Source organism: Puma concolor, chromosome A2 (genome assembly GCF_028749965.1).
Source record: "Puma concolor isolate L17-30 chromosome A2, mPumCon1.1.hap2, whole genome shotgun sequence".
Taxonomy (NCBI): domain Eukaryota; kingdom Metazoa; phylum Chordata; class Mammalia; order Carnivora; family Felidae; genus Puma; species Puma concolor.
The window spans coordinates 6,029,874-6,051,478 of record NC_141668.1 but is presented as its reverse complement, the minus strand read 5'-3'; the positions used below and the strand labels follow the sequence as shown (position 1 = coordinate 6,051,478).

Here is a 21,605-nt window from a genome sequence, read left to right as displayed (position 1 = left end):
AGCCTCATTAAAACACGTGGTTACAAGCAGGTTACAGGTTACAGAGAACTAACATTTATTATGCTCTTACATCTATGCTATCCCATTTAATCCCCCCAATAAATTCTGAGGTGGGTATTATTACCATTTTGCAGATTAGAAAGGAAAGCACAGAGCTGTTAATAAAACAACACTGCTGGTAGGAGACAGTACCAGGATTTAAGGCTGTAATCTTCTGGTCCCAGAAATTCAGCTTTGTAAAATGGCTTGGGCTGGCCAGAGAAAGACAAACTAGCTACTTCTCTGAAGCCACCTGCATAGCAACCAATCACATCCATGATTTCCCATTATCAACAGTTGCTGGGCAGAGTCTCCCCCGGCACAGCAAGAGTGGCTTAGAAAAATTATTGGCCACTTAGGAGGAGTTCTGCCATTCCCATGGAAGGGCTGGATCTCTTTCAGGGAACAGACCTGGGGATGGGTGGGGGGAAATTGGGAAAATGGGAGGGAGAGTCAGAGAGAGATGTGGGTAGAGAGGAGAAAAGAACTGCCAAGTATGAAATATCACAGAAGGTCAGTGCTGGAAGCAAAAACATTTGGTCAGACTCTCTCTAAAATATGAAGAAACAGGGGTACGTGCTGGCTCTGTTTATGGAATGTGCAACTCTTGATCTTGAGGTCATGAGTTCGAACTCCATACTGGGTGTAGAGCCTGCTTAAAAAAATTAAAAAATAAACTATGAAGAAACTGAGACCCAACGAAGGAAATATCTCATCCAGAACTACCTAGAAACTTAGTAACTGAGAAGGGTCTGGAACTATGTTGTTCAATGTGTTAGACAGTAGCCACATGTAGCTATGGAGCACTTGAAATGTGACTAGTCCGAATTGAGATGTTCTATAAGTGTAAAATGATCATTAATTTCAAAGAGCGTGCGTGGATACAAAGGAGGCAAGGATATGCAGTGGGGAAAAGACTGTCTCCAACAAATGGTGTTGGGAAAAGTGGAAAGCTACATAAGAAAAGGAGGAGGAGGAGGAGGGGGAGGCGAAGGACCACTTTCTTAAACTATACACAAAAATAAACTCAAAATGGGTTAAAGACCTAAATGTAAGACCTGAAACCATAAAATTCATAGAAGAAAACATAGGCAGTAATCTCTTTGACATTAGCCATAGAAACATTTCTCTAGATAGGTCTCTTTCAGCAAGAGAAATAAAAAGCAAAACTAAACGATTGAGACTATATCAAAATAAAAAGATTCTGCACAGCAAAGGAAACCATGAACAAAACAAAAGACAACCCACCGAATGAGAGAAGATATTTGTAAATGATATATCCAATAAGGGGTTAGTATCCAAAATATATAAAGAACTTACAAAACTCAACACCAAAAAAACCCCAAATCCAATTTTAAAAATGGGCAGAAGACACGAGCAGATATTTTCACAAAGAAAATGGCCAGCGGACGCATGAAAAGATGCTTAACATCGCTAATCATCAGGGAAATTCAAATCAAAACCACAGTGCGATATCACCTCCCATTTGTCAGAATGCCTAAAATCAAAAGGATAAAAAACAACAAATGTTGGTGAGGATGTGGAGAAAAAGGGATCCTCATGCACTGTTGATGGCAATGCAAACTGGTGCAGCCACTCTGGAAAACAGTATGGAGGTTCCTCAAAACATTAGAAATAGAATTACCATATGGTTTAATAATTCCACTATTGGCTATTTACCTAAGGAAAATGAAAACCCTAATTTGAAAAGATACATGCACCTCTATGTTTACTGCAACATTATTTACAATAGCCAAGTTATGGAAGCAATGCCAAGTACCCATTGATAAATGGATGGGTAAAGAAAATGTGATACGTACACACACACACAGTGGAATATTACTCAGCCATAAAAAGAATGAAATCTTGGGGCGCCCGCGTGGCTCAGTCGGTTGGGCGTCCGACTTTGGCCCAGGTCATGATCTCACGGTTCGTGAGTGCGAGCCCCGCGTCGGGCTCTGTGCTGACAGCTCAGAGCCTGGAGCCTGCTTCCGATTCTGTGTCTCCCTCTCTCTGACCCTCCCCCATTTACGCTCTGTCTGTCTCTGTCTCAAAAATAAATAAACATTAAAAAAAATTAAAAAAAAGAATGAAATCTTGCCATTTGCAACAACATGGATGTAGCTAGAGGGTATAATGTTAACTGAAGCAAGTAAGTCAGAGAAAGACACAGCATAGCACATGATTTCACTCGTGTGGAATTTGAGAAACAAATGATCAAAGAAAAAAAGAGACAAACAAAAAACAGACTCAACTACAGAGAACAAACTGGTGGTATTCAGAGGGGAGAGGGGTGCAGGGGTGAGTGAAATAGGTGATGGAGATTAAGAGTACACTTGTAATGAGTACTGAGTAATGTATACAATTGTTAAATCACTGTTTTGCACACCTGAGACTCATATAACAATAAATGTTAGTTATACTGGAATTAAAAATAAAACAAGAAAGATTGCATGTGAAAACAAATGTAAAATACCTCAATTTGTTATATTGATTACAGGTTGAAATAATATTTTGGTCTATTTAATAATATACATTATTAAAATTAATGTCACTTCTTTTTGCTTTTTTTAAAAATGTGACTGCTAGAAAATTTAAAAATACATATACGGTTCACATTATATTTCTGTTGGACAACACTGGTCTGGAATCTGTATCTTCCAGCTTCAAGGTGAGCATCCCTACTCTGCTTCCCAGAGTCTATTCTAACAAATCATTCACTTACCACCTATTAAGTGTCAGTTGTTCAGGGGAGATCAAATTGCAGACTAATTGAGGAGAAAACTGAAAACAGTAAAGGATAACAAATGCTGGTGACTCCTATCTTATGTATTTCCTAGAATGGTGGTCCTTAACTCTACCAGCCCCAATGTTGCCTTTTAATAGCAAACTTTTTAAAAAAAGTTTTTATTTATTTATGTTGAGAGGAAGGGAAAGAGAGAGAGTGTGTGTGGCAGGGACAGAGAGACAGAGGGGGAGAGAGCATCTCAAGCAGGCTGCTCACTGTCAGCACAGAGCCCGATGAGGGGTTCAAACCCATAAACAGAGATCATGACCTGAGCCGAAACCAAGAGTCCGTCCGACGCTAAACTGACTGAGCCGCCCAGGTGCTTCACCATAACGGAAGAAAGAAAAGGAAATCCTTTCCAATAATTGTTATTTCAGTATGCTAGAAAACATAGTCATATATTTGTACCTGTACATAGGATCACCTTGAATGTGACAGTACAAATGCAGACAGAACACCATGAGTGATGTTACTGTGATATAGTTCTCCAAAACTGTAACTTTTTAAAAACATTTTTTAATGTTTTATTTATTTTTGAAAGAGAGAGAGAGAGAGACAGAGTGTGGGTGGGGGAGGGGCAGAGAGAGGGAGACACAGAATCGGAAGCAGGCTCCAGGCTCTGAGCTGTCAGCACAGAGCCCAACACGGAGCTCAAACTGACCAGCCTGGAGCTCAGGACCTGAGCTGAAGTCAGATGCTTAAGGAACTGAACCACCCAGGCGCCCCTCCAAAATAGTAACGCTTAGGAAATTCCTGAATGAAACAAAGTACTAGCTTCTATTTACGTGATAGTTACATTGCTTGAAAATTCAGCACGTTACAACCCTGCAAAATCACTTTGTTTCTATATATAAAACACAGGCTCAAAGATTAATTATAACTTTTTTTTTTTTCACTTACATGAATCTTTAGAAGGACATTTGAAAGCTGTGTGGGACAGATGAGTCATGCATGACACTGTCCTACAACGTGCAGCATATCTAGCACTCTTTTTTTTTTTAATTTTTAAAGTTTTTATTTATTTTTGAGAAAGAGAGTGAGCAGGGGAGGGGCAGAGAGAGAGGAAGACACAGAATCTGAAGCAGACTCCAAGCTCTGAGCTGTCAGCGCAGAGCCCCATGTGGGGCTCGAACTCACGAGCCCTGAGATCATGACCTGAGCCCAAGTCGGAGACTCAACCAACTGAGCCACCCAGGTGCCCCTGGGATACCTAGCATTCTTGGCTCCCCCCGCCAAACCATATGACAAGATTGTCCCCGTCCACCTGCAAATTGCCTATTAGGAATGCTCCATCCTGGTTGGGAACCCGCGGTGGTCCTTTGAAGGCCTTGCCTGCCCTCCGCCCTCCCCTGGCGCTGGCCTTCCCAGTTCTTCTCTACGGTACCAGCTTTCCTCTTTCAGCACCTGTGCGCTCTGCTCTTTGCCCAGAAAACTCTCCACTTTTTGTCTGGGTAACACACTGACTCTTTGGATCTCAGCGTTCCCGAACTAACTCCCAGTCTAATTTAATTCCTTTTGTCAGGCTTTTCCACTGGGCTCTACTTTCTGCAATGGTACCTGTGCCAGGTTGAGATTTCTAGCGAAGCGCCTATTTTCCGTACGACAGTGTGTGTTTCATGCCTGTCTCCCTCAACTCTCAGCTCCCTGAGGGCAGGGACCACGCCCACCTCTCCACCGCTGGTTCACTCCGTACTTACAACGACGGCCTGCAACTTAGTAGGCAGACAACAAACATTTCTGTCATAACGGGGAGAAGTCGAGGAGGAGGCAGGGGCGCGCCCATGGAGGAGGAGGAGGGCATTTTTTTCCCCCAAGGCAGGTAGCAGTGGAGGTTGAAGACGTGGGGCACCTTCCAGGCCACTCGTATCGGCGTCCGTGGAACGCACGCTAGCTCTTGGGGCGGGTGCCCGGCCGGGCGGACACGTCACCCGCACCGCGGCTGCGCACTGCGAGGAGTGGGGCGGGGAGACCACCGAGACGGCGGAGGCGGAGCGAGCGACCGGATGCGGTCACCATAGAGACCGGGACTGACGGCGAGCGGAAGAGGAAGGCGCGGGCCGGGCTGTGAGGTGGCAGCGGCTGCAGCGGCGGAGCCGGCGCCTCGGTTGGGCACTGGGGTTTGTTCCCCCTTCCCCGCCCTTCCCCCTGCGGGGGCCACAGGGGCGCCGCTTCCGAGGACAGGAGCAGGTCCCACTCCCGCGCCCTCGTCCCTGCTCCCCCCAGGACGGTCCTGGCCGCGTGGACCACACCTGGGCCGCCTTTACCGGTCCGCCGCCTCCCCCCCCGGCCCTGCTGCAGGGCCTCCCCCGGCGGGCCTCGGGGTGTGCCTGATCTCCTTCGTCCGCTGGCGCAGGCAGGGCCTTTGCCCCGCCGACGGGCCTGGTAACGGGGTCTTTGCCCTCCGGTCCCACCCGCGAACCTGCATTGCCTCCGCCGGAACAAACCCAGCCGAGTCCCCCAGCCCCTCCTCGACAGTTCCGTGACGCAGCCGGTTTTATTTCTGTTTGGAGACTAACAGCTAAAACTCGCTTTGGGCCTTCTTTCCAGGGCTGGAGCTGGTCTCTGATCGCTGAGAAGCAGATAGAGCAGGGGGTCTGGTCCTTGGCAGAGGTCACTTCCCAAGCCAGCCGAGCCTCCGTTTGCTTTTGCAGCAGCCGTGTGTTGTCTCTAGCTTCTCGTCTCCCCACTTTGGTTTGGCTTGGGGCCCTGGGGCCCTGGTAAAACCAGACACCGAATTGCTCTTACACAGCCAGAGTCACCGTCATTTGCTCGTCGTCTCTTCACAGAGGAAGGTGGGCAGCACCAGCCTCTCAGCAGCTGGGATTCAGAGAAGGATGCCCTGCAAAATGGCTCCATCAGCCATTGTGCTCCTCTGAGAGGCTCTCCGTGCTGATTCACCGTATCTGTCCACCTCACTTGGATGGGCAGAACTGTGCACCATGCCAGTGGCTCCTGACCACTCCCAACTGGGAGGAGGGGTTACTCTAGCTGTGTGTTTCCGTAACACTCAGGAGTAGGGTAGGGAGAGGCCCTTAACCCTTCCCTTGGGCTCGCCTTCAATAGCTAGTCGGCACCCCCTTTGGTACATTGAGTGAGCAACGTGCCCCCAGCTAGGGGCCCTTTGACAAAGGCCTACCGACGCAGGCTGTTGGAGTTGGGGCTGTTATTTTGATGGAGCATGCCCTTGGCCCCAGCCCCTTCTTTACTCGCTTCTGCTGTCTCCACTTAGATCCAGTCTACAGATGCGTGTAGTCCTTCTTTCTGGGTTAGATTTGGCAGGATTGAGTTTTGTTTCCTCGTCATTCTGGAAGACAGACCATAAGCACATTAGTGGGTGAAATCGACTCTAATACTTACTGCACGAAGGGTTAAATCCGGCACCTTGAGGACTGAAGCCCAGGCATATGCTTCCTGGGGATGCTGGGCCTGGCAGCAGGCCTGGCAACCTTGCTGTGTCGTTGACCTCATTGACCTCAGGCTTCCTGGATAAAACCATAGGCCTACTACTGGCCCGACACCCATCAACCTACTGATTGATCCTTGAGGCCATCCCCTCCGGGGCATGCACGTGGCAGGGCCTGCCACCATGCGCCTGAGTTCCCTGTTGGCTCTGCTGCGACCAGCGCTGCCCCTCATCCTCGGGCTGTCTCTGGGGTGCAGCCTGAGCCTCTTGCGGGTTTCCTGGATCCAGGGTGAGGGAGAAGATCCCTGTGTAGAGGCCGTGGGGGAACCAGGAGTGCCGCATAATCCAGACTCCAGAACTGGACTCGACCAAAGTGATGAAGACTTCAAACCCCGGATTGTCCCTTACTACAGGGATCCCAACAAGCCCTACAAGAAGGTGCTCAGGTGAGAGCTATGTGTGTACGTAGCCCCCAGACCCCACTTGAGCGCTGCTCTAAGTCCTTGTCTCTGCCTTCGCTGGTAATCACTGTTAGGCTCCCAGAGCAATTGTTTGCCTTATTACCCGTCATGATTTGTTTCTATTTTTCCCTTCTCAGGTCTAAGAAGGTCTCACTCATTGGTGTTAAGTTAGTGTTGGATGTTTTTTAAACGGGGCAGGAATCACGTCTAGCCATCTAGTCCATCCTCAGACCCGTCCCCAAATGAACTCGTCAGCGGACGCTCACTGTAGTAGCTCATTAATGTTAGCGAGGAGGTGTCTCTCTCCTCTTATCTCACCCCCAACCCACTCATTACTAGAGGGATGTGTATGCTGGGCAGACTGGGCTCCTAAAGATATAAGGAGTTGACCCCTGGCATGCTGGTCCCTCCGCAGGACTCGGTACATCCAGACGGAGCTGGGCTCTCGGGAGCGGTTGCTGGTGGCTGTCCTGACTTCCCGGGCCACCCTGTCCACTCTGGCCGTGGCCGTCAACCGCACGGTGGCCCACCACTTCCCTCGATTATTGTACTTCACGGGGCAGCGGGGGGCCCGGACGCCTGCGGGCATGCAGGTGGTATCTCACGGGGACGAACGGCCGGCCTGGCTCATGTCAGAGACCCTGCGCCACCTTCACACACACTTTGGGGCCGACTACGACTGGTTCTTCATCATGCAGGATGACACGTATGTCCAGGCCCCCCGCCTGGCAGCCCTTGCTGGCCACCTCAGCATCAACCAAGACCTGTACTTGGGCCGAGCGGAGGAGTTTATCGGCGCCGGCGAGCAGGCTCGGTACTGCCATGGGGGCTTTGGCTACCTGTTGTCACGGAGTCTCCTGCTCCGATTGCGGCCACATCTGGATGGCTGCCGAGGAGACATTCTCAGTGCCCGTCCCGATGAGTGGCTCGGCCGCTGCCTCATCGACTCTCTAGGCATCGGCTGTGTCTCGCAGCACCAGGTGACAGCCTTTTCGAGTCAATCTTGGCCCCTGACAGTTGGTAGTGGCTGAGCGATTGGTCTCCGGGGTGGCTGCGATTGGTCTCCGGGGTGGCTGCGATTGGTCTCCGGGGTGGCTGCGGCTGGCTCCTTCCCAGTAGCACCTTGGGGTTTTGTCCTTCCTAGCCGCCGACCCTGGCTAGAGCCCCGGGGCCATCAAAGGTGGCATCTTGCCGGGGACCCTCCGAGCAAGGTAGAAAGGTGCCCCTGCTCACCAGCTCCTCCCATCGCCACCCCCCCCCCCGCCCTTTGCCCCCTCCTCTGACACATGCACAGTCGTAAACGATCTGGGAATGTCCTAGAGATGGCCACTGTCACAGGGAGTACAGTAAACCAGAGTAGTGGGAGTCCTTGCTGGCTCATGCCTTTCGTTCCCTGGAAGCAGTGGGGTCCTTCTTTAATTGCCTACCTAACATTCTTTTTTCCCAAATCCAGTAGCAAGACTAAGGCCAAGTTTCAGGGAACACCGGAATGAGCTCCTGCTCTCCGTCATGATGGCGGCGGTAAAAAGCATGAATGCTGAGTTCGGTTAAGCGTGGTTGGGACGGGCAGCCCTCCGTGTGTGGCACTGATTGGTCTGATTGGTCCCTTTAGGGGCAGCAGTATCGTTCCTTTGAGCTGGCCAAAAATAGGGACCCTGAGAAGGAGGGGAGCTCGGCTTTCCTGAGTGCCTTCGCAGTGCACCCTGTCTCCGAGGGAACCCTCATGTACAGGCTCCATAAACGCTTCAGCGCTCTGGAGCTGGAGCGGGCGTACAGCGAAATAGAGCAACTGCAGGTGAGCCCGGGCCCACGGCTGGAGGTCAGGGGGGGCTTCAGGCGTCCGGGGTCACAGTGAGCGGGCAGCTGAGTGAGAGAGGAGGCTGGCGGGGTGGAAGCGTGAAACAACTCCAAGGAGAAGGGACCCTCGGGGACCCAGGTCACTCGTGAGATAAGCCCCTGGTTCGACTTGGATGTGGTTAAAAGTGTTTGCAGGCGAACTATGAGGAGCAGGGCTCAGTATAGCACTTAGACACGATCACTTCAGCTTCTCTCCAGTTGTGCCTCTCCACCGGAGGAGCAGAAGCCCAGGAAGCCCTAAATCTCTAGCACTGTCCTTCAAAAGCCCAAGGGTAGATGTGGAAGAACCCTCCAGTTGATCGTGGGGAGTGGGGGGTGTCAGAGGTGGCATACAGGTGAAAGCCAAGGTTCCATTATGAAGAGGACATACTCTGGGCCTGGAGAGAAAGGCTGCGAGCTTTAATCTCTGCGAAAGCACATTTCCCACCGCTTCCTTCTCACAGCAGTTGTGTAAGGTGCGTTATGATCCCTATGCTTTCTGCGTTTCACAGGCAAGAAACGAGGAAATTCACGGAAAGAACGAGGAATTGAGCGGTTAGCCAAGGGGGCACCTCACTGAGTGTTGACAGAGTCAGGACAGAGCTCCGAAGCCAGGACGCTGGAGCCTGGTCGGGTCCTGACAACCTAGAGGGCACTAACTGTGCATCCCTCCCACCCTAGGCTCAGATCCAGAACCTGACAGTGCTGACCCCCGAGGGCGAGGCAGGGCTGAGCTGGCCCATCGGGCTCCCGGCCCCTTTCACCCCACACTCTCGATTTGAGGTGCTGGGCTGGGACTACTTCACGGAGCAGCATACCTTCTCCTGCGCAGATGGGTCCCCCAAGTGCCCGCTGCAGGGGGCGAGCAGGGCGGACGTGGGTGACGCCGTGGAGACGGCCCTGGAGCAGCTGAATCGGCGCTATCAGCCCCGCCTGCGCTTCCAGAAGCAGCGGCTGCTCAACGGGTACCGGCGCTTCGACCCGGCGCGGGGCATGGAGTACACCCTGGACCTGCTGCTGGAGGCCGTGACGCAGCGCGGGCACCGGCGGGCCCTGGCCCGCAGGGTCAGCCTGCTGCGGCCCCTGAGCCGGGTGGAAATCCTGCCCATGCCCTACGTCACCGAGGCCACCCGCGTGCAGCTGGTGCTGCCACTCCCGGTGGCCGAAGCCGCTGCCGCCCTCGCTTTCCTCGAGGCCTTTGCAGCCAGTGTTCTGGAGCCGCGAGAGCACGCGCTGCTCACCCTGTTGCTGGTCTACGGACCTCGGGACGGTGGCCGGGGGGCCCCGGACCCATTTCTCGGGGTGAAGGCCGCGGCGGCCGAGTTAGAGCGGCGGCACCCCGGGACGAGGCTGGCCTGGCTCGCCGTGCGCGCGGAGGCCCCTTCCCAGGTGCGGCTCATGGACGTGGTCTCTAAGAAGCACCCCGTGGACACGCTTTTCTTCCTCACCACCGTGTGGACCAGGCCGGGGCCCGAAGTCCTCAACCGCTGCCGCATGAATGCTATCTCCGGCTGGCAGGCCTTCTTCCCAGTGCATTTCCAGGAGTTCAACCCTGCCCTGGCACCACAGAGATCTCCCGCGGGGCCCCCGGGGGCTGGCCCCGACCCCCCGTCCCCTCCTGGTGCCGACCCTTCCCGGGGGGCTCCCGTAGGAGGCAGGTTTGACCGGCAGGCTTCCGCGGAGGGTTGCTTCTACAACGCCGACTACCTGGCGGCCCGAGCCCGCCTGGCCGGGGAACTGGCAGGCCAGGAAGAGGAGGAAGCCCTGGAGGGGCTGGAGGTGATGGATGTTTTCCTCCGGTTCTCAGGGCTCCACCTCTTCCGGGCCGTGGAGCCAGGGCTGGTGCAGAAGTTCTCCCTGCGAGACTGCAGCCCCCGGCTCAGCGAGGAGCTCTATCACCGCTGCCGCCTCAGCAACCTGGAGGGGCTGGGGGGCCGCGCCCAGCTCGCCATGGCTCTGTTCGAGCAGGAGCAGGCCAACAGCACCTAGCGCGCCCCGGGCCCGGGCCCGGGCCCGGCCCCTCTGTGGAGTTCCCCTCTCTGCCGCAGCCCCGGGAAGGGCAAGGCAAGATGGACGGACAGATGGAGAGCTTGTTGCTGTATTTTTTTTTTTTAATAAGAAAATGTTATTAAAAGTGTCTTCTGCCAAACTGTTTTTAGGTCTAGGGGAAATGGAGTCAGGAGGAGAATCTGAGGGAGGGGGTAGGGAGGCTTCCCAGAGGGACCCGCCGCCTTCCCCCTTGTCCTTCCTCCCCGGTTGCCAATGACACACGAGGCTGCTCTCAGATGTATGAGCTTTAATCATTCCCCTGCCTCACCCGGAAGGCGGCGTCAGAGGGGCGATGGCAGAGCCCGGGGGCGGGGCAGGCCCGGCCCAGAGGCCCTCTGTGGTGCTCCTGGTGCTCCTCCGCAGGGGCTCCTAGGTGGTGCGCACGACCAGCGACTGCTCCAGCTCCTGCCGGCGCTGCTGGATCTTTAGAGAAATAAGAGTACTGGCAGGTTACGCTGTTGCTGGTGAGTGACAGGACAGTCCCAGCCACCCAGCCACCCTGGAAGAGCCTTTGGGAGCAGGGAGGGCTCCTCTGTGGTGAGGGGGTTGGTAGAAGTGGCTGAGAAGCGGGACTTCTCTTGCAGAGAGAGGGGGAGGCCTGAGGGACACGGGCCCCTCCACACCTTGCAGTAGAAATAGCGGCTGACGGCTTCCTGGGACCAGGGCTGGTGGTAAAACTCAGCCCGGCGCTCCTCCTCAGGGTTGCCTGCCACGTCCGTCATCACCTGGGAGGAAGCGACGGGGTCAGCCCTGAGCCCGGACCCCCTCCGGCCCGCGTGTGACAACATTTATTGTCTTCCCGATATGCTTGTCTTCCATCCAGTGCTCCCTGAGTCCCCTTCACCTTGAGGTCCCGGCTCTGGGAGCGGAGCAGGTCTTGGATGTAGCCTTTGGGGTCTCTGGAGAAGCTTAGCATGAAGTCCCTCTGGATCTTGAGCTGGTTTATGGACTCAATCGTCTCATGGATCTGCAGGTAGAAAGACAGACGCTTTCACCTGGCCATGGGGATGTGGGGGAGGCGGGAAGGGGGGGGTTTGCTGCGTCCCTTTGAAGGACAATCCCTCAGGTCCCTGACGCCTCTGCAGCCCCAGAGAATGGGGGATGGACAGAGCTCCGAGTAGCGAGGGGAGGGCCACGTGCCCCCCCCCCCCATCTCTCCGTGGGTCTATGCTCTCGTCTGTTGTCTGTATTTTGTCATTTCCGGGTTAATGTCCCACTCCAGCTCTGGGCTCGGGCCCCACCTTACTGTCCAGAGCGCTGATCTCCTGCTGGTTGGCCGTGGACAGAAGGAAGCTGCTCATCTGTCCCTTCAGGGGCTCCTCCACCTCCACATCAATGTCATAGCACGCCGTCTTCTTCTGGTCCGACGGGTCCACGCTGCCAGGGAAGTCCAGGCCTTGGTGTCCGTGCTGCTGCCACAGAGGCCAGGGGCCCCAGGGGCAGACTGGTGGGGGGTGGGGGTGGGGAGAGGGAGGGCAGGATGGCAATGACTCCCTGGGCTGAGGAGCAAGCTGGGGCCTCACCTGATGACGTGGTTGATGACAATTGGGTCAGGGGGCAACAGCAGAGCTGTGAGGCGCTGGGGAATCTCAGAAAACTTCAGCCGGGGGCAATCAAAAATCTGAAGTAGGAGAGAGAGGGAGAGAGAGAGAGAGACACCACTCTCGTCTGCTTGAAAAGAGCAGAACTACAGTCCTAGAGCCTTCCATTCTGGGAAGGCGACGCCATGAGCCAGTCTAACTCCTCTCCTGGGGCCGGGACTAAGGTGTCTGGGGGTGGAGTGCAGACACAGAGGTGGGTGGGGGCCGTGCAGTGGTTGGAAGCATGGGCCCTGGGCCGGGGGCCGTGGTGCAAATCCTGCCTCTTCCCATTAACAGTGCAACCTTGAGCCCGTCCCCTAAATTCGGGGGCCTCGGTGTCTTCATCTCTAAAGTGGGTATGGTCATGGTACCTGTCTGCCAGGGTGGCTGTGAGGACCAAATGTGATCCACGTTAAGTGCCCGCGAGCATGCCTGGCACATGGCGAGTGCTCAATAAACACCAACTGTTACTTTGCTCCTCGAGTTGATCTGCTGTGTTTATTCAAAAAGTATTATTAACAATAATCTCTACTTTGGTAGAGCCTGGATCCGGGACTAGAGCCCAGGGCCCCAAACTCCAAGTGCCAAGACTATCATGTTCCCCAAACTGTTGGCCTCTTAACGTTCCTGGCTTGGTTAAATCTAGAAGTGTGTGCGGGCGTTGCCTTAGTAAAGGCACTTCCCCTACTGGTGCCTCTGCCTGCTCCCCACACCCCTGCGGTCAGGAGAGAGGGTACCTGCTGGAAATATTTGTCCCCATTGATGTATTCCTTGTCATGTGAGTCCTGCAGCCTGTTGGTTTTCACATACTGCCACAGGGCCTGCACGATGGCGGAGCGGCTCTGTGTGTGCAACCCCAGCAGCCGGGCCAAGCGGGGATCCAGTTTGAATTGGGGAGGCTGGGAAAAGATGGCCATGAAAATTAAATGAGAGAGAGGGAGTGGAAAGAGCTCAAGGCCAGGCAGCCTGGGGCCGGCGGGGACGTGGCGATTGGGCCCTAGGAAGGATGTTTCTGGAGAAGGTGAGGCAAGGAAGAGAACGGGGTCTCCCAGGGAACGCTCCGAAGACAAAGGGCGTGGGGGGCCCGAGGGCCTCATGGCAGGGGGGTAGGGGTGGGGGCAGAGACCTGGTAGTCCAGCATGAGAAGCAGCGTGCATCGTACGCTCAGGTCCCCCGGCCTCTTCACCTGGAAGCCGTCCGTCTCCTGGGTCGTGGGTGTGCGGTGCCACTGCCCGGGGCGGAGGCGGGGAGAGGGGGGAGAGCTGGGTCACCTCTGAGGCCCATCTGGGCTGGGGGGGCCAGGGGTCCCAGGGTGGTCCCTGGCCCACATCTGTGCGGCCGGGGAGACCGTTGTCTGTGGAAAGGTGGCAGTTCCGGGGCAAAAGAGGTCTGGGTCTTACCTCAACTAGGTGGTTGTCAGGGCCATAAAGGTCTTTGTCCAGCTCAATGACCAAACTCTTGAAGAAGGAAGAGAACTTCCGCTTCTGCTTGCTGGGCTGTGGGAGAGGAACAGGGACCGTGGGGGCAGGACAGGGACTGTGGGGGCAGGACGCGTTGGGAGCGGGTGGGGCTGGTCGGGTAGGGCGGCATGGTTAGAAGCAGGCCTCTGCCCCCAGAATGGCTCTTTAGGCCACCCACCCCTGGCCAGGGCTGACTCCCTAACCCATGGTGCCCACAGCTCGTTCTGTCCTCAGCTCGGCCCCATACCCACCCCAGGACACCTGGAGAGACCTGGGCCAGGACGTACGTCATCCAGGAGCTTCCCCTCCACCCGCAGCTCCCAGGAGGCGATGCTGCCATCGGAATCTTCAGCATCGGGCTTCGCAGGGTTAAACGTATTGGAGATATAAAGACGCAGCTTCCGCTTTTGCTGTAGAAATAAAGAGTGTAGTACAGAGCAAACGCCGCGTGTTCCCACTCCCGGGGCGGTCCCGCTCTCCGTTCTTACAACCGGGCCTAAAGCCCTCTTCCTGCCCCCAAATCAAGACACCTTCATCGGCCTCTTCAGAGCCTCTTGGATGTCCACCCGCTTCCGCATGATGGTTTGATCTAGTTTCCTCTCAAATGCCAGGAGGTCCATATAAGCCTGGGACTCGGGGACCAGCTCCCGGATCTGGAAGAGAAGGAGCGAGGGGCTCAGCCAACCTTGGAGGCTGACCGCGCTTGTCACGCGGTCCCAGGGTACGAAGAGCAAAGAGCGTCGAGGAGAGCCGGCCAGGCTCAGGGCACGGAACTTTGAGAGTGCAAACGGGGACTTCTCCCCGGGACTGCACATCCAGCAGAAAGGACCTGGACATCTAAGCATAAAAAACGGCTTCTCCCTCTAGAGAGGTCCCTGCATTTCTTCACTAGGGGAGGCCAGAGCGGCCACGCAGCCCAGCCACTAGGGCCTCACCTCCTCATCCTTTCCCTTGTCACATGGCCTCTGGGCCTTCCTTGGGTGTCTGCAAAGTGGCTAAGACCCTGGGGTCCTTGGGACAGAGGACGTGGCTGCTTGCCTCTGCCCTGGTGCCTCACCTTGTCACTCCACCTGGCGTCTCAACCATAACCCCCCACACCTAGCTTGGCTTGGGTTCACTTCTGATGCTTCCGCTCCCTCCACTCCTCTGCCAGCCTTTGGTCCCCTAGCTCTTGTGCCCTCTTTGTCCCACACCTTTATGTCCGCGGACCCGCTGGAATTCAGTCCACTGCGCCCCCGGGGCCCAGGACGCTGCCCCCCCCCTCCCCCCATGGCTCCGCCCCTTCCCTCCGCCCCACCCCCTCCCTCTGGCCAGGGAGCCCCACTTCTTAATGAGCTTTTTAAACAAACAGTGGAAGTGACTGGGCCGCTGCAGCTCTGCTCCTGAGGGGGGAGGGGAAGCAGCCCAGGGTGGGGAGGGGGGCGGTGGGGGGAGAGGAGGCAGAGCAGCAAAGGGCGGGGGGTGGGCTGGGGGCTGCTGTGAAAGGCACTCACCCTTTGAGGGAGGATTTTGTCAGCCATCTTCCTCCTCTTGGCACTGTACATTTTTTAAAGAAAAAACCAGGTTACCATGGCGACAGATCTGGGAGTAACGAGGCCACCTGCTAAATTATCCCGACATCTCCACCCGCCTAGCTGGGGTTCCCACAGCCCGCTTGTCCGCCCGCCCAAGGGGCGACGGCAGTGGGTCTGGCATGGCGCTAAGTCCTCTTGCGGGGAGCAGACGCGGTCCCGTCCCTTCTCTAGCCTGGGAGCCCCTTTCCACCCCACCACACCCGCAGGCCAGAGAAATTTAGACTTAGGAGGGGTGGGGGTGGGGGAGCTGCAAAAGTGTTTGAGAAAAGCTAGAGAGGGGGAGGACAGAGGAGAGGGAGGAGGGATTCTGAGGACTTTCCCTTTCTGTGAAGCAGGGGTGCACAGTCCAAGGTGGCCTGAGCTCGGAGGGAGGGGACCCCCGACACGCTACCGCATCCCTGAAACAGGAGGTGAAGGCTGAGCTGGGGGGGGGGGGGGACTTGTACCCCTGGCACCCTGGGCTTGGAAGGCGCTTGACGGGCAGGGAGTGCTCATGCCCTTGGATCACCTGCCAACAGGCTCCAGAAACAGCCCCATAGGGATCCGGAGAGAGAGAGTGCTCTCTTGTGGGGCACGACTGCGGGCTGAACCTGGGGTGGCAGTGGGGACACGGACTCTTCCTGACCCGCTAGCTGCTTCTGATTCCCAAGAGCACCCCAGGAAATCCTTGGCGAGTTGAGATTAGAACTCAGCCCGGAGGACGGCTCCGTACTGCCCTTGCGTGGTGTTCATCACTGCCTCCTCCTGTCCAAAAACCTCTTCTAAGGCCAGGTAAGCACCTTTCACAAAAGGTCTGATTTGTTTTGAAGAAACGGTCTACGTGAAATTCTCCGTTCATACAAGACAAACCAGGAACGCGCGTACTGTGTAAGAGCGTGATTCACGTTGCAAAAGAATTCATCATGGGATTCCTATAAATGGTGAATTTTCCTTGATGTGTAAAAAATATTTAATAATGAGGTAAGATCCGTATTACTCCTTTTATAGGACTCCATCTGGTGTGCAAAGGGAAGCATGTGTGTTTGGTTAAATAGTGAAACCCAGAGGGGCATCTCTCTTGCCAGACACCAGCAGGGGCTTTTGGGGTGACACCAGCTGGCTCAGACGGGGAAATGGGCTGGCCCCTGGCGATGAAGAGGCAGACCTGGTCCAGACGACGGATCGGGGCAGCTCTTTAGCCTCTGAGGCCCTAAGAATCACCTGAGAGCAGGACTGTGGGAAGACCACCCACCCACAGGACAAATCCCCAGGCTCCACCCCCCTGGCCAGAGAGTCGCATTTAGAATATCTGGAGTGGGGCTTTTTAAACAGTCCAGCCAGGGGACCGAGGAAGGTGCCCTGGACAGCCACACTTAGAGGAACATAGTCCCTGAAGCTCAGCCCTCAGTCCTGCCGCCAGCCCCACCCCCACCCCGGAGACAGAAGCATCTCCCAGAACCTGGGGACGAGGGGTGGAGAGAGGGACCGAGCAGGTGACACGGCGGAGGGCGCGACGGCCGCGGCCTCCGCGCCTGCGGTGGGCACACAAAGGAACCAGACCAGTGCCCCCTCAGCCCACCTCCCCAGAGGGCATCCCACCGGGGACGGCCCGTCCCTCGCTGCCCGTTCTTCCTCGCTCCTTCCAGTCTCGCGCCTCACCCACCCCGTCCCTGGGGTCCCGTGGCCCGCCCCCTCCGCGCTGGGCCCCACTCACCTGCGGCTCCGCGCGGGGGCGGTGGGCACCGGCTGGCCCTGGCTCTGGGCCTGGCTCTGGCCGGGCGGGGGCGCTGCTCGCTTGCGGGCGGGCTCCATGCCCGCGGGGGCCAGGCCGGGTCGCACGGCGGGGCTGCCCATGTACGGGGAGCCCGGGGGGCCCATGGGCGCCCCCTGGTGGGGCATCCGGGCTCCAGACGGCATCCCGGGGCGCTGGGGGTGGGGTGGGGACGGAGGTGAAGCAGAAACGGGCGCCCGCCGCTCGGACCAGGGCCCCGGTTCCAGGCGCGGTGAGCCGCGTCTCTCCCACCCCGAGCCCCCCGGCCGGTGACCCTGATGCCGCCAGCGTGAGCGAGGGGTGGGAGGGGCAGGGGCGCCGCCACCGCGCGGCTCGGCGGAGGGGGCTTTGCGTCTCGCTGCAGGAAGCTAACTGAAGCCAGGCAACGGCACCGGGCATCGCCAGCCTCGGATTTGCGGAAGGTGCCGCGAAAATGAATATTAATGGCGCCTCTCAACCTTTTCAGCGGATGTTCACATCCACGCGCTCCTCTGCAAGACAGACTGAGGGGGGTCCTTCCATCCCCACTTGACGGATGAGGCAACCGTGGCTCAAGGAGAAAAGCGACCTAGCCAAGGTCACGCAGCTCCTCCCGGCAAAGGCGGCGCTGAACTGCCGTTTCCCGCGGGGGGCCGGGGCGGCTCGCTCTCCGCAGCCTCGTCTGGGTTCGAGGCCCGGCTCCCTGCTGGGACCTCTAGCCCCCCTTTCCACTCTGCTTCTCCGTCCACCCCCTGGGCTGTCCTGCCTCGCACTCGCCCTCCCTCCCCATCGAAGCCAGCTCTTCTCTCTGGGCCCCTGCTTTTGGCCCCTCAGCCCCAACCCACACCCCCTTTGGCTGGTTCCAAGCCTCCACACCCAGGGGCTTGGAAGGCTTAGCCACCCCCACCCCCACCCCCACGCCCCATAATTTGCTCCCAAGGTGAAGGCTGGAGGCCACCGGAGGCAGTGAGGTCACACCCTGCCAGGATTCTAGGAGAGGACAGGAGGCAGCTGGGCTGGAGGTGGGCTGCCCAGAGGGCTTGGATAGCTCAAAGGCACTGGCATTTCCTCTTACACCCATCTCCCCCTTCCTGTCCGCCTGGATTACCAGAGATGTTTCCATCCTATAGAACTCCTCTGCTTCTCCCCCTACCCCAGTGAGGTAGGAAGGAGTCAGGGCTCCAAGGAAGCCACAGAGAGCAAGATGAGGCAGGTGTATTCCCCTGCCACCTCAGATGGGATGTAGATGAGATCCAAGTTCATTAAGTGAAGTGTTTTACAGACTTTTTAAATCCCACTTGTCCAGATTCCAGAAGAGGGATTGGGGAAGGCCAGAGGGGCTGTCAAATGGCGGGTGGGCGTGATGGGGACAAAGCGAGCAGGAAGACGAGGGAACTAGGGATGCGGCCCCTGTGCCTGTTACCATTTACTTGCCACGCACTTTGTCCCCTGGAGTGCAGATGCCCCCCCGCCTCCAGGCACAAGGAGGAGCCCTAGGCCAGAGCTGGGTGAATTCCTTCTAACTGCCAACTCTCCCTTCTGTCCCTCTTGCCCTGCGCCGTGCCCTGCTCCGTATCTAACCCTAACGCCCGGCCAGCCAGCTGTCCCTGTCCCTCTCTCCCACAGTGAAAACTGCCTGTCCATGTGTCTGCCTCCCCCACCCCACCTGACCCTGTCACTCACATCTCCAGAGTGGGTGGCCCAGAATGGAGCCTAGGCCCAGCCCCGCCAGCATAGATGAACTACAGGGAGTGCAGCGGAGGGACTCACAGCCACCCAAGAACTGAAGCTCTAAGTTGGCCAAATAAAAAAAATCCACATGTATATCCCCTCTCTCTCCTGGATGGGCCTTTTTTAAAGGGACTCCCCCAAGCAGCAAGACTAGACTGGCACTCAGCTGAGAGACACAGGCCCCCCTGGGAAGTTGCCCCAGGGATCTCTGGGACTGGAGGACAGGCGGCCCCAGCGAAACCCCCTTCACCCAATCAGCTGCTCTCCCATTCTTCAAGGCCAGCGATACTTGCTGATCTGCTGAAGAGGCCCTGAGAGGGAAACTTCCAGAGCCCCCAGAGGGCTGCACTAGCTACCAGGGCCACCCAACAAAGGGCCAAGACCCTAGGGACTCTGGCCTTCCTCACCGAGAATGTGCCTTCTTTCGGGTCACAACCAAATTTGGCCATAGGCAACCTGACTGACTCCTCTGTACCCAACTCCAACCCAACCCCGGTAGCCATCCCAAGTCTTACAGCCCCTGCCTCTCCCATTCCACCGCCCTCCACATGGCTCCCAACCTGGCTCCTGCTGCCTCAGCCTGAGGTCCCATCCCTCAGGTCACCCTGGGCTCCCTCAGGTTCCCTGTGTGCCTTCCAAGTCGGCTGGTGGCAGGACCGTGCTGGCCCGCCCCTTTGGTCTCTAGGCCTCACATCCCTGACTCCAGCCCTTCCTTCACACCTTTGAGGCATTAAGGACATGAGCTTCTGGTGGCTGAGTCTGCCAAGGGGGTCCTCAGACCCCTTAACTTGGGGTCTGTCCCTAGAGAGGGTCTCTCTCTGACCCCCGTGGGCAGAGGCCACCAGCAAAGCCCCAGAGCCCTCCTGCCAGGATGCAGAGGTTGTTCAGCTAGAGAGCTTCCCGCTCACGGTGCCTCCAGGGTCACCTGCTCCTTGATCTCGGAGACACAGAGAGACACTGTCCCAACGGATGGGCAGACAACCCAGCCTACCCGATGCCATGTCCCCCACCCCCACCGCGGGGGGGAGGGCAGGGGAACACCTGGGCCCACCAGGCAGAGAACAGAAGACAACACGTCTGGTACGGAGGGGACCCCCCCCACTTGGGGGGGGGGACAGTCCCCAAGTCCCACCCCCAGCCCCTGACAAGGACCCATGCAAACGCCTCCCGTCCCCGCCCGGGCACCCATCCCCGGCCCGCCGCCTGACGACGTGTTCGAGTGCCAGGGCGCCGGCACAGTCCCGGGGCTGGGCCGCGGGGCCGCGGCGCCCCTGCCGGAGGGGTGGGAGAGCGGGAGCCCCCTCCCGGCCCCTCCCGATCATCCCTCCATTCAGCCCGAGCCAGCTCGCTCACCCTCCCCCGCTAACTTTCCCCCACTCACCACCCCATGGACCAGAAACTCAAAAAGTTTGCTTTTCGTGGCTTTGCGCGCCCCTCCGGCAACTTCGTCCGCGGCCATCGGGGTGGGCTCAGCGGCTCCTCTCACTCTCTCTCTCTCTTCCTCTTTCTTTCCCTTTTCTGCCTTTTTTTTTCCTCCAACTCTCCCCTCTGAGTCCTGCTGGGCTCTCTCACACTTCTACTCGAGCGGAGTGGGGAGGGGGCCCCTTCAGGGCTGCCCTGACGGCCCACGGCCCACGCCGCCGCCGCCCGCCCGCCGCCGCCGCCGCCGCCGCCGCCGCGGCTGCCGCATTCCTGCACTGATAAGACAGAAATAGTCCGGCGGCCCGGGGTCTGCCTGTTGACTCGGCGGGGACAGAAACGCCTGCCTTTCCAACCCTCGCTGTCCAAACAGCGCAGATAAGCGGCGAGGCACGCCGGCAAGCCCGGCTCGCGGGCGCTGGGCAGCGGCACTGCAGCCCGAGGCCGCCCGAGGGCCCGCGGGGAGGCGGCGCGGGGAGGGGACGCGAGGGGAGGTGGCGGGGGGCTCGCCGGCCACCCGGGCTCTCGCCACAAATAGTTTCTCGGTTAGGGAATTCGCCGGCACGGCCAGGCAGGGAACAGTCAGTTCCAACTTTCCCCCAAGTGGCTCCTGCTGCATTTCTGAGGCCCTTTCCCCAGAGACCTGGCAGGCCAAGTAGGGAAACATTCGCTGGAAGGAATCCGGGGGTGGGGGGTGGGGGGGGGGGGGAGAGCCCGGAGCCCGGAGGAGGCCTTCCTCCTGCACCAGGCCGTCAGTGGTGGGTGTGCCCGGGGAGGCGGTGTCCCCTCGCGTCCACAGATGTGTGCGCCCTTGTCTCGCCCGCTGTGTGTGTGTGTGTCTGCACCCTTGTGTGGGCACGGCTCGGTGGCTGTGGGTGTGATTGTTTACGTGCGTGCACAGACAAACGCCTTCTCTGTGTGCCTCCCTCCACGGGAGCCTCTGGTGCGTGTGCGCGCTTGTGGGTGCGTGTGTGGCAGGACATGGCCTGTGCCTTCCAGCTCCGTGTGAGTCTATTTCTGGGGATGTGAGTCTTTGTTTGTCTCTATGTGAGAAAGCGAGGGCAATGGGGGAAGGATTTCGGAAAAGGGAGGTGGATGGGACTCATGAGAACAGGAAGAGAGAATGAGAGGGGAGGCTAGGAGCTGGGGTGGATGCTTGGGTGGATGGGCAGAGAGAACGAGGCAAGGTGGGCCTCGTGGCTTTGGAATGGGGCATGAGGTGGGGGTAGGGGACCCAGAGGCGCTGGGGCTACTGGGTATGGTAGGGCCAGCCTCCAGGCCCCAAAGAAAGCCCGGGGAGTGTGGGATTCTGAGGGAGCCCTAGAAGAGGCAGTGTGGAGGGAGCTGGCAGTCCCTGGGGCGAAGGAGGGACAGGAAACAGGAGGGACAAATCCTGAGCTCACCAGGCTGGGAACCACAGCACCACCCTTGCCCCCAAAGGCCACGCCCCTCTCTCCTCCTTCTGGAGAAAGAGCCCAAGGGCTTTGGGACGACAGTGGGTCAAGTTTATGTGCCTCTAGGGGCTGCACTGCCAGA

General features: G+C 57.5%; 2 protein-coding genes across 8 annotated transcripts in view; one reads left to right on the top strand and one right to left on the bottom strand.

Moving 5' to 3' along the window:
* Positions 1–4,838: 4,838 nt before the first annotated feature.
* Positions 4,839–10,681, top strand: CHPF2 (chondroitin polymerizing factor 2). Its single transcript, XM_025929807.2, has 4 exons — positions 4,839–6,676; positions 7,107–7,671; positions 8,304–8,486; positions 9,209–10,681. The coding sequence occupies exons 1-4, from the start codon at positions 6,390–6,392 to the stop codon at positions 10,514–10,516; spliced, it is 2,343 nt and encodes a 780-aa protein (XP_025785592.1). The 5' UTR covers positions 4,839–6,389; the 3' UTR covers positions 10,517–10,681.
* Positions 10,682–10,808: 127 nt separating this feature from the next.
* The window catches only part of SMARCD3 (SWI/SNF related BAF chromatin remodeling complex subunit D3), a 30,080-nt gene continuing 19,283 nt past the window's right edge, over positions 10,809–21,605 (bottom strand). For 2 of the 7 annotated variants that reach the window (XM_086686150.1, XM_086686157.1), the window contains exons 3-14: positions 16,884–17,095; positions 15,110–15,152; positions 14,147–14,269; positions 13,888–14,026; positions 13,557–13,726; positions 13,283–13,384; positions 12,894–13,055; positions 12,100–12,197; positions 11,818–11,953; positions 11,421–11,543; positions 11,200–11,301; positions 10,809–10,999 (exon numbers count right to left, since the gene is read on the bottom strand). In XM_086686150.1, the coding sequence (XP_086542276.1) occupies positions 10,946–10,999; positions 11,200–11,301; positions 11,421–11,543; positions 11,818–11,953; positions 12,100–12,197; positions 12,894–13,055; positions 13,283–13,384; positions 13,557–13,726; positions 13,888–14,026; positions 14,147–14,269; positions 15,110–15,152; positions 16,884–17,095 (1,464 nt within the window). In that variant the 3' untranslated portion in view covers positions 10,809–10,945. Of the gene's footprint in view, positions 11,000–11,199; positions 11,302–11,420; positions 11,544–11,817; positions 11,954–12,099; positions 12,198–12,893; positions 13,056–13,282; positions 13,385–13,556; positions 13,727–13,867; positions 14,027–14,146; positions 14,270–15,109; positions 15,153–16,883; positions 17,096–17,398; positions 17,700–20,031; positions 20,715–21,605 lie in introns of those variants that run through there. The other 5 variants (XM_086686142.1, XM_086686164.1, XM_086686178.1 and 2 more) reach the window with 5 other exon arrangements.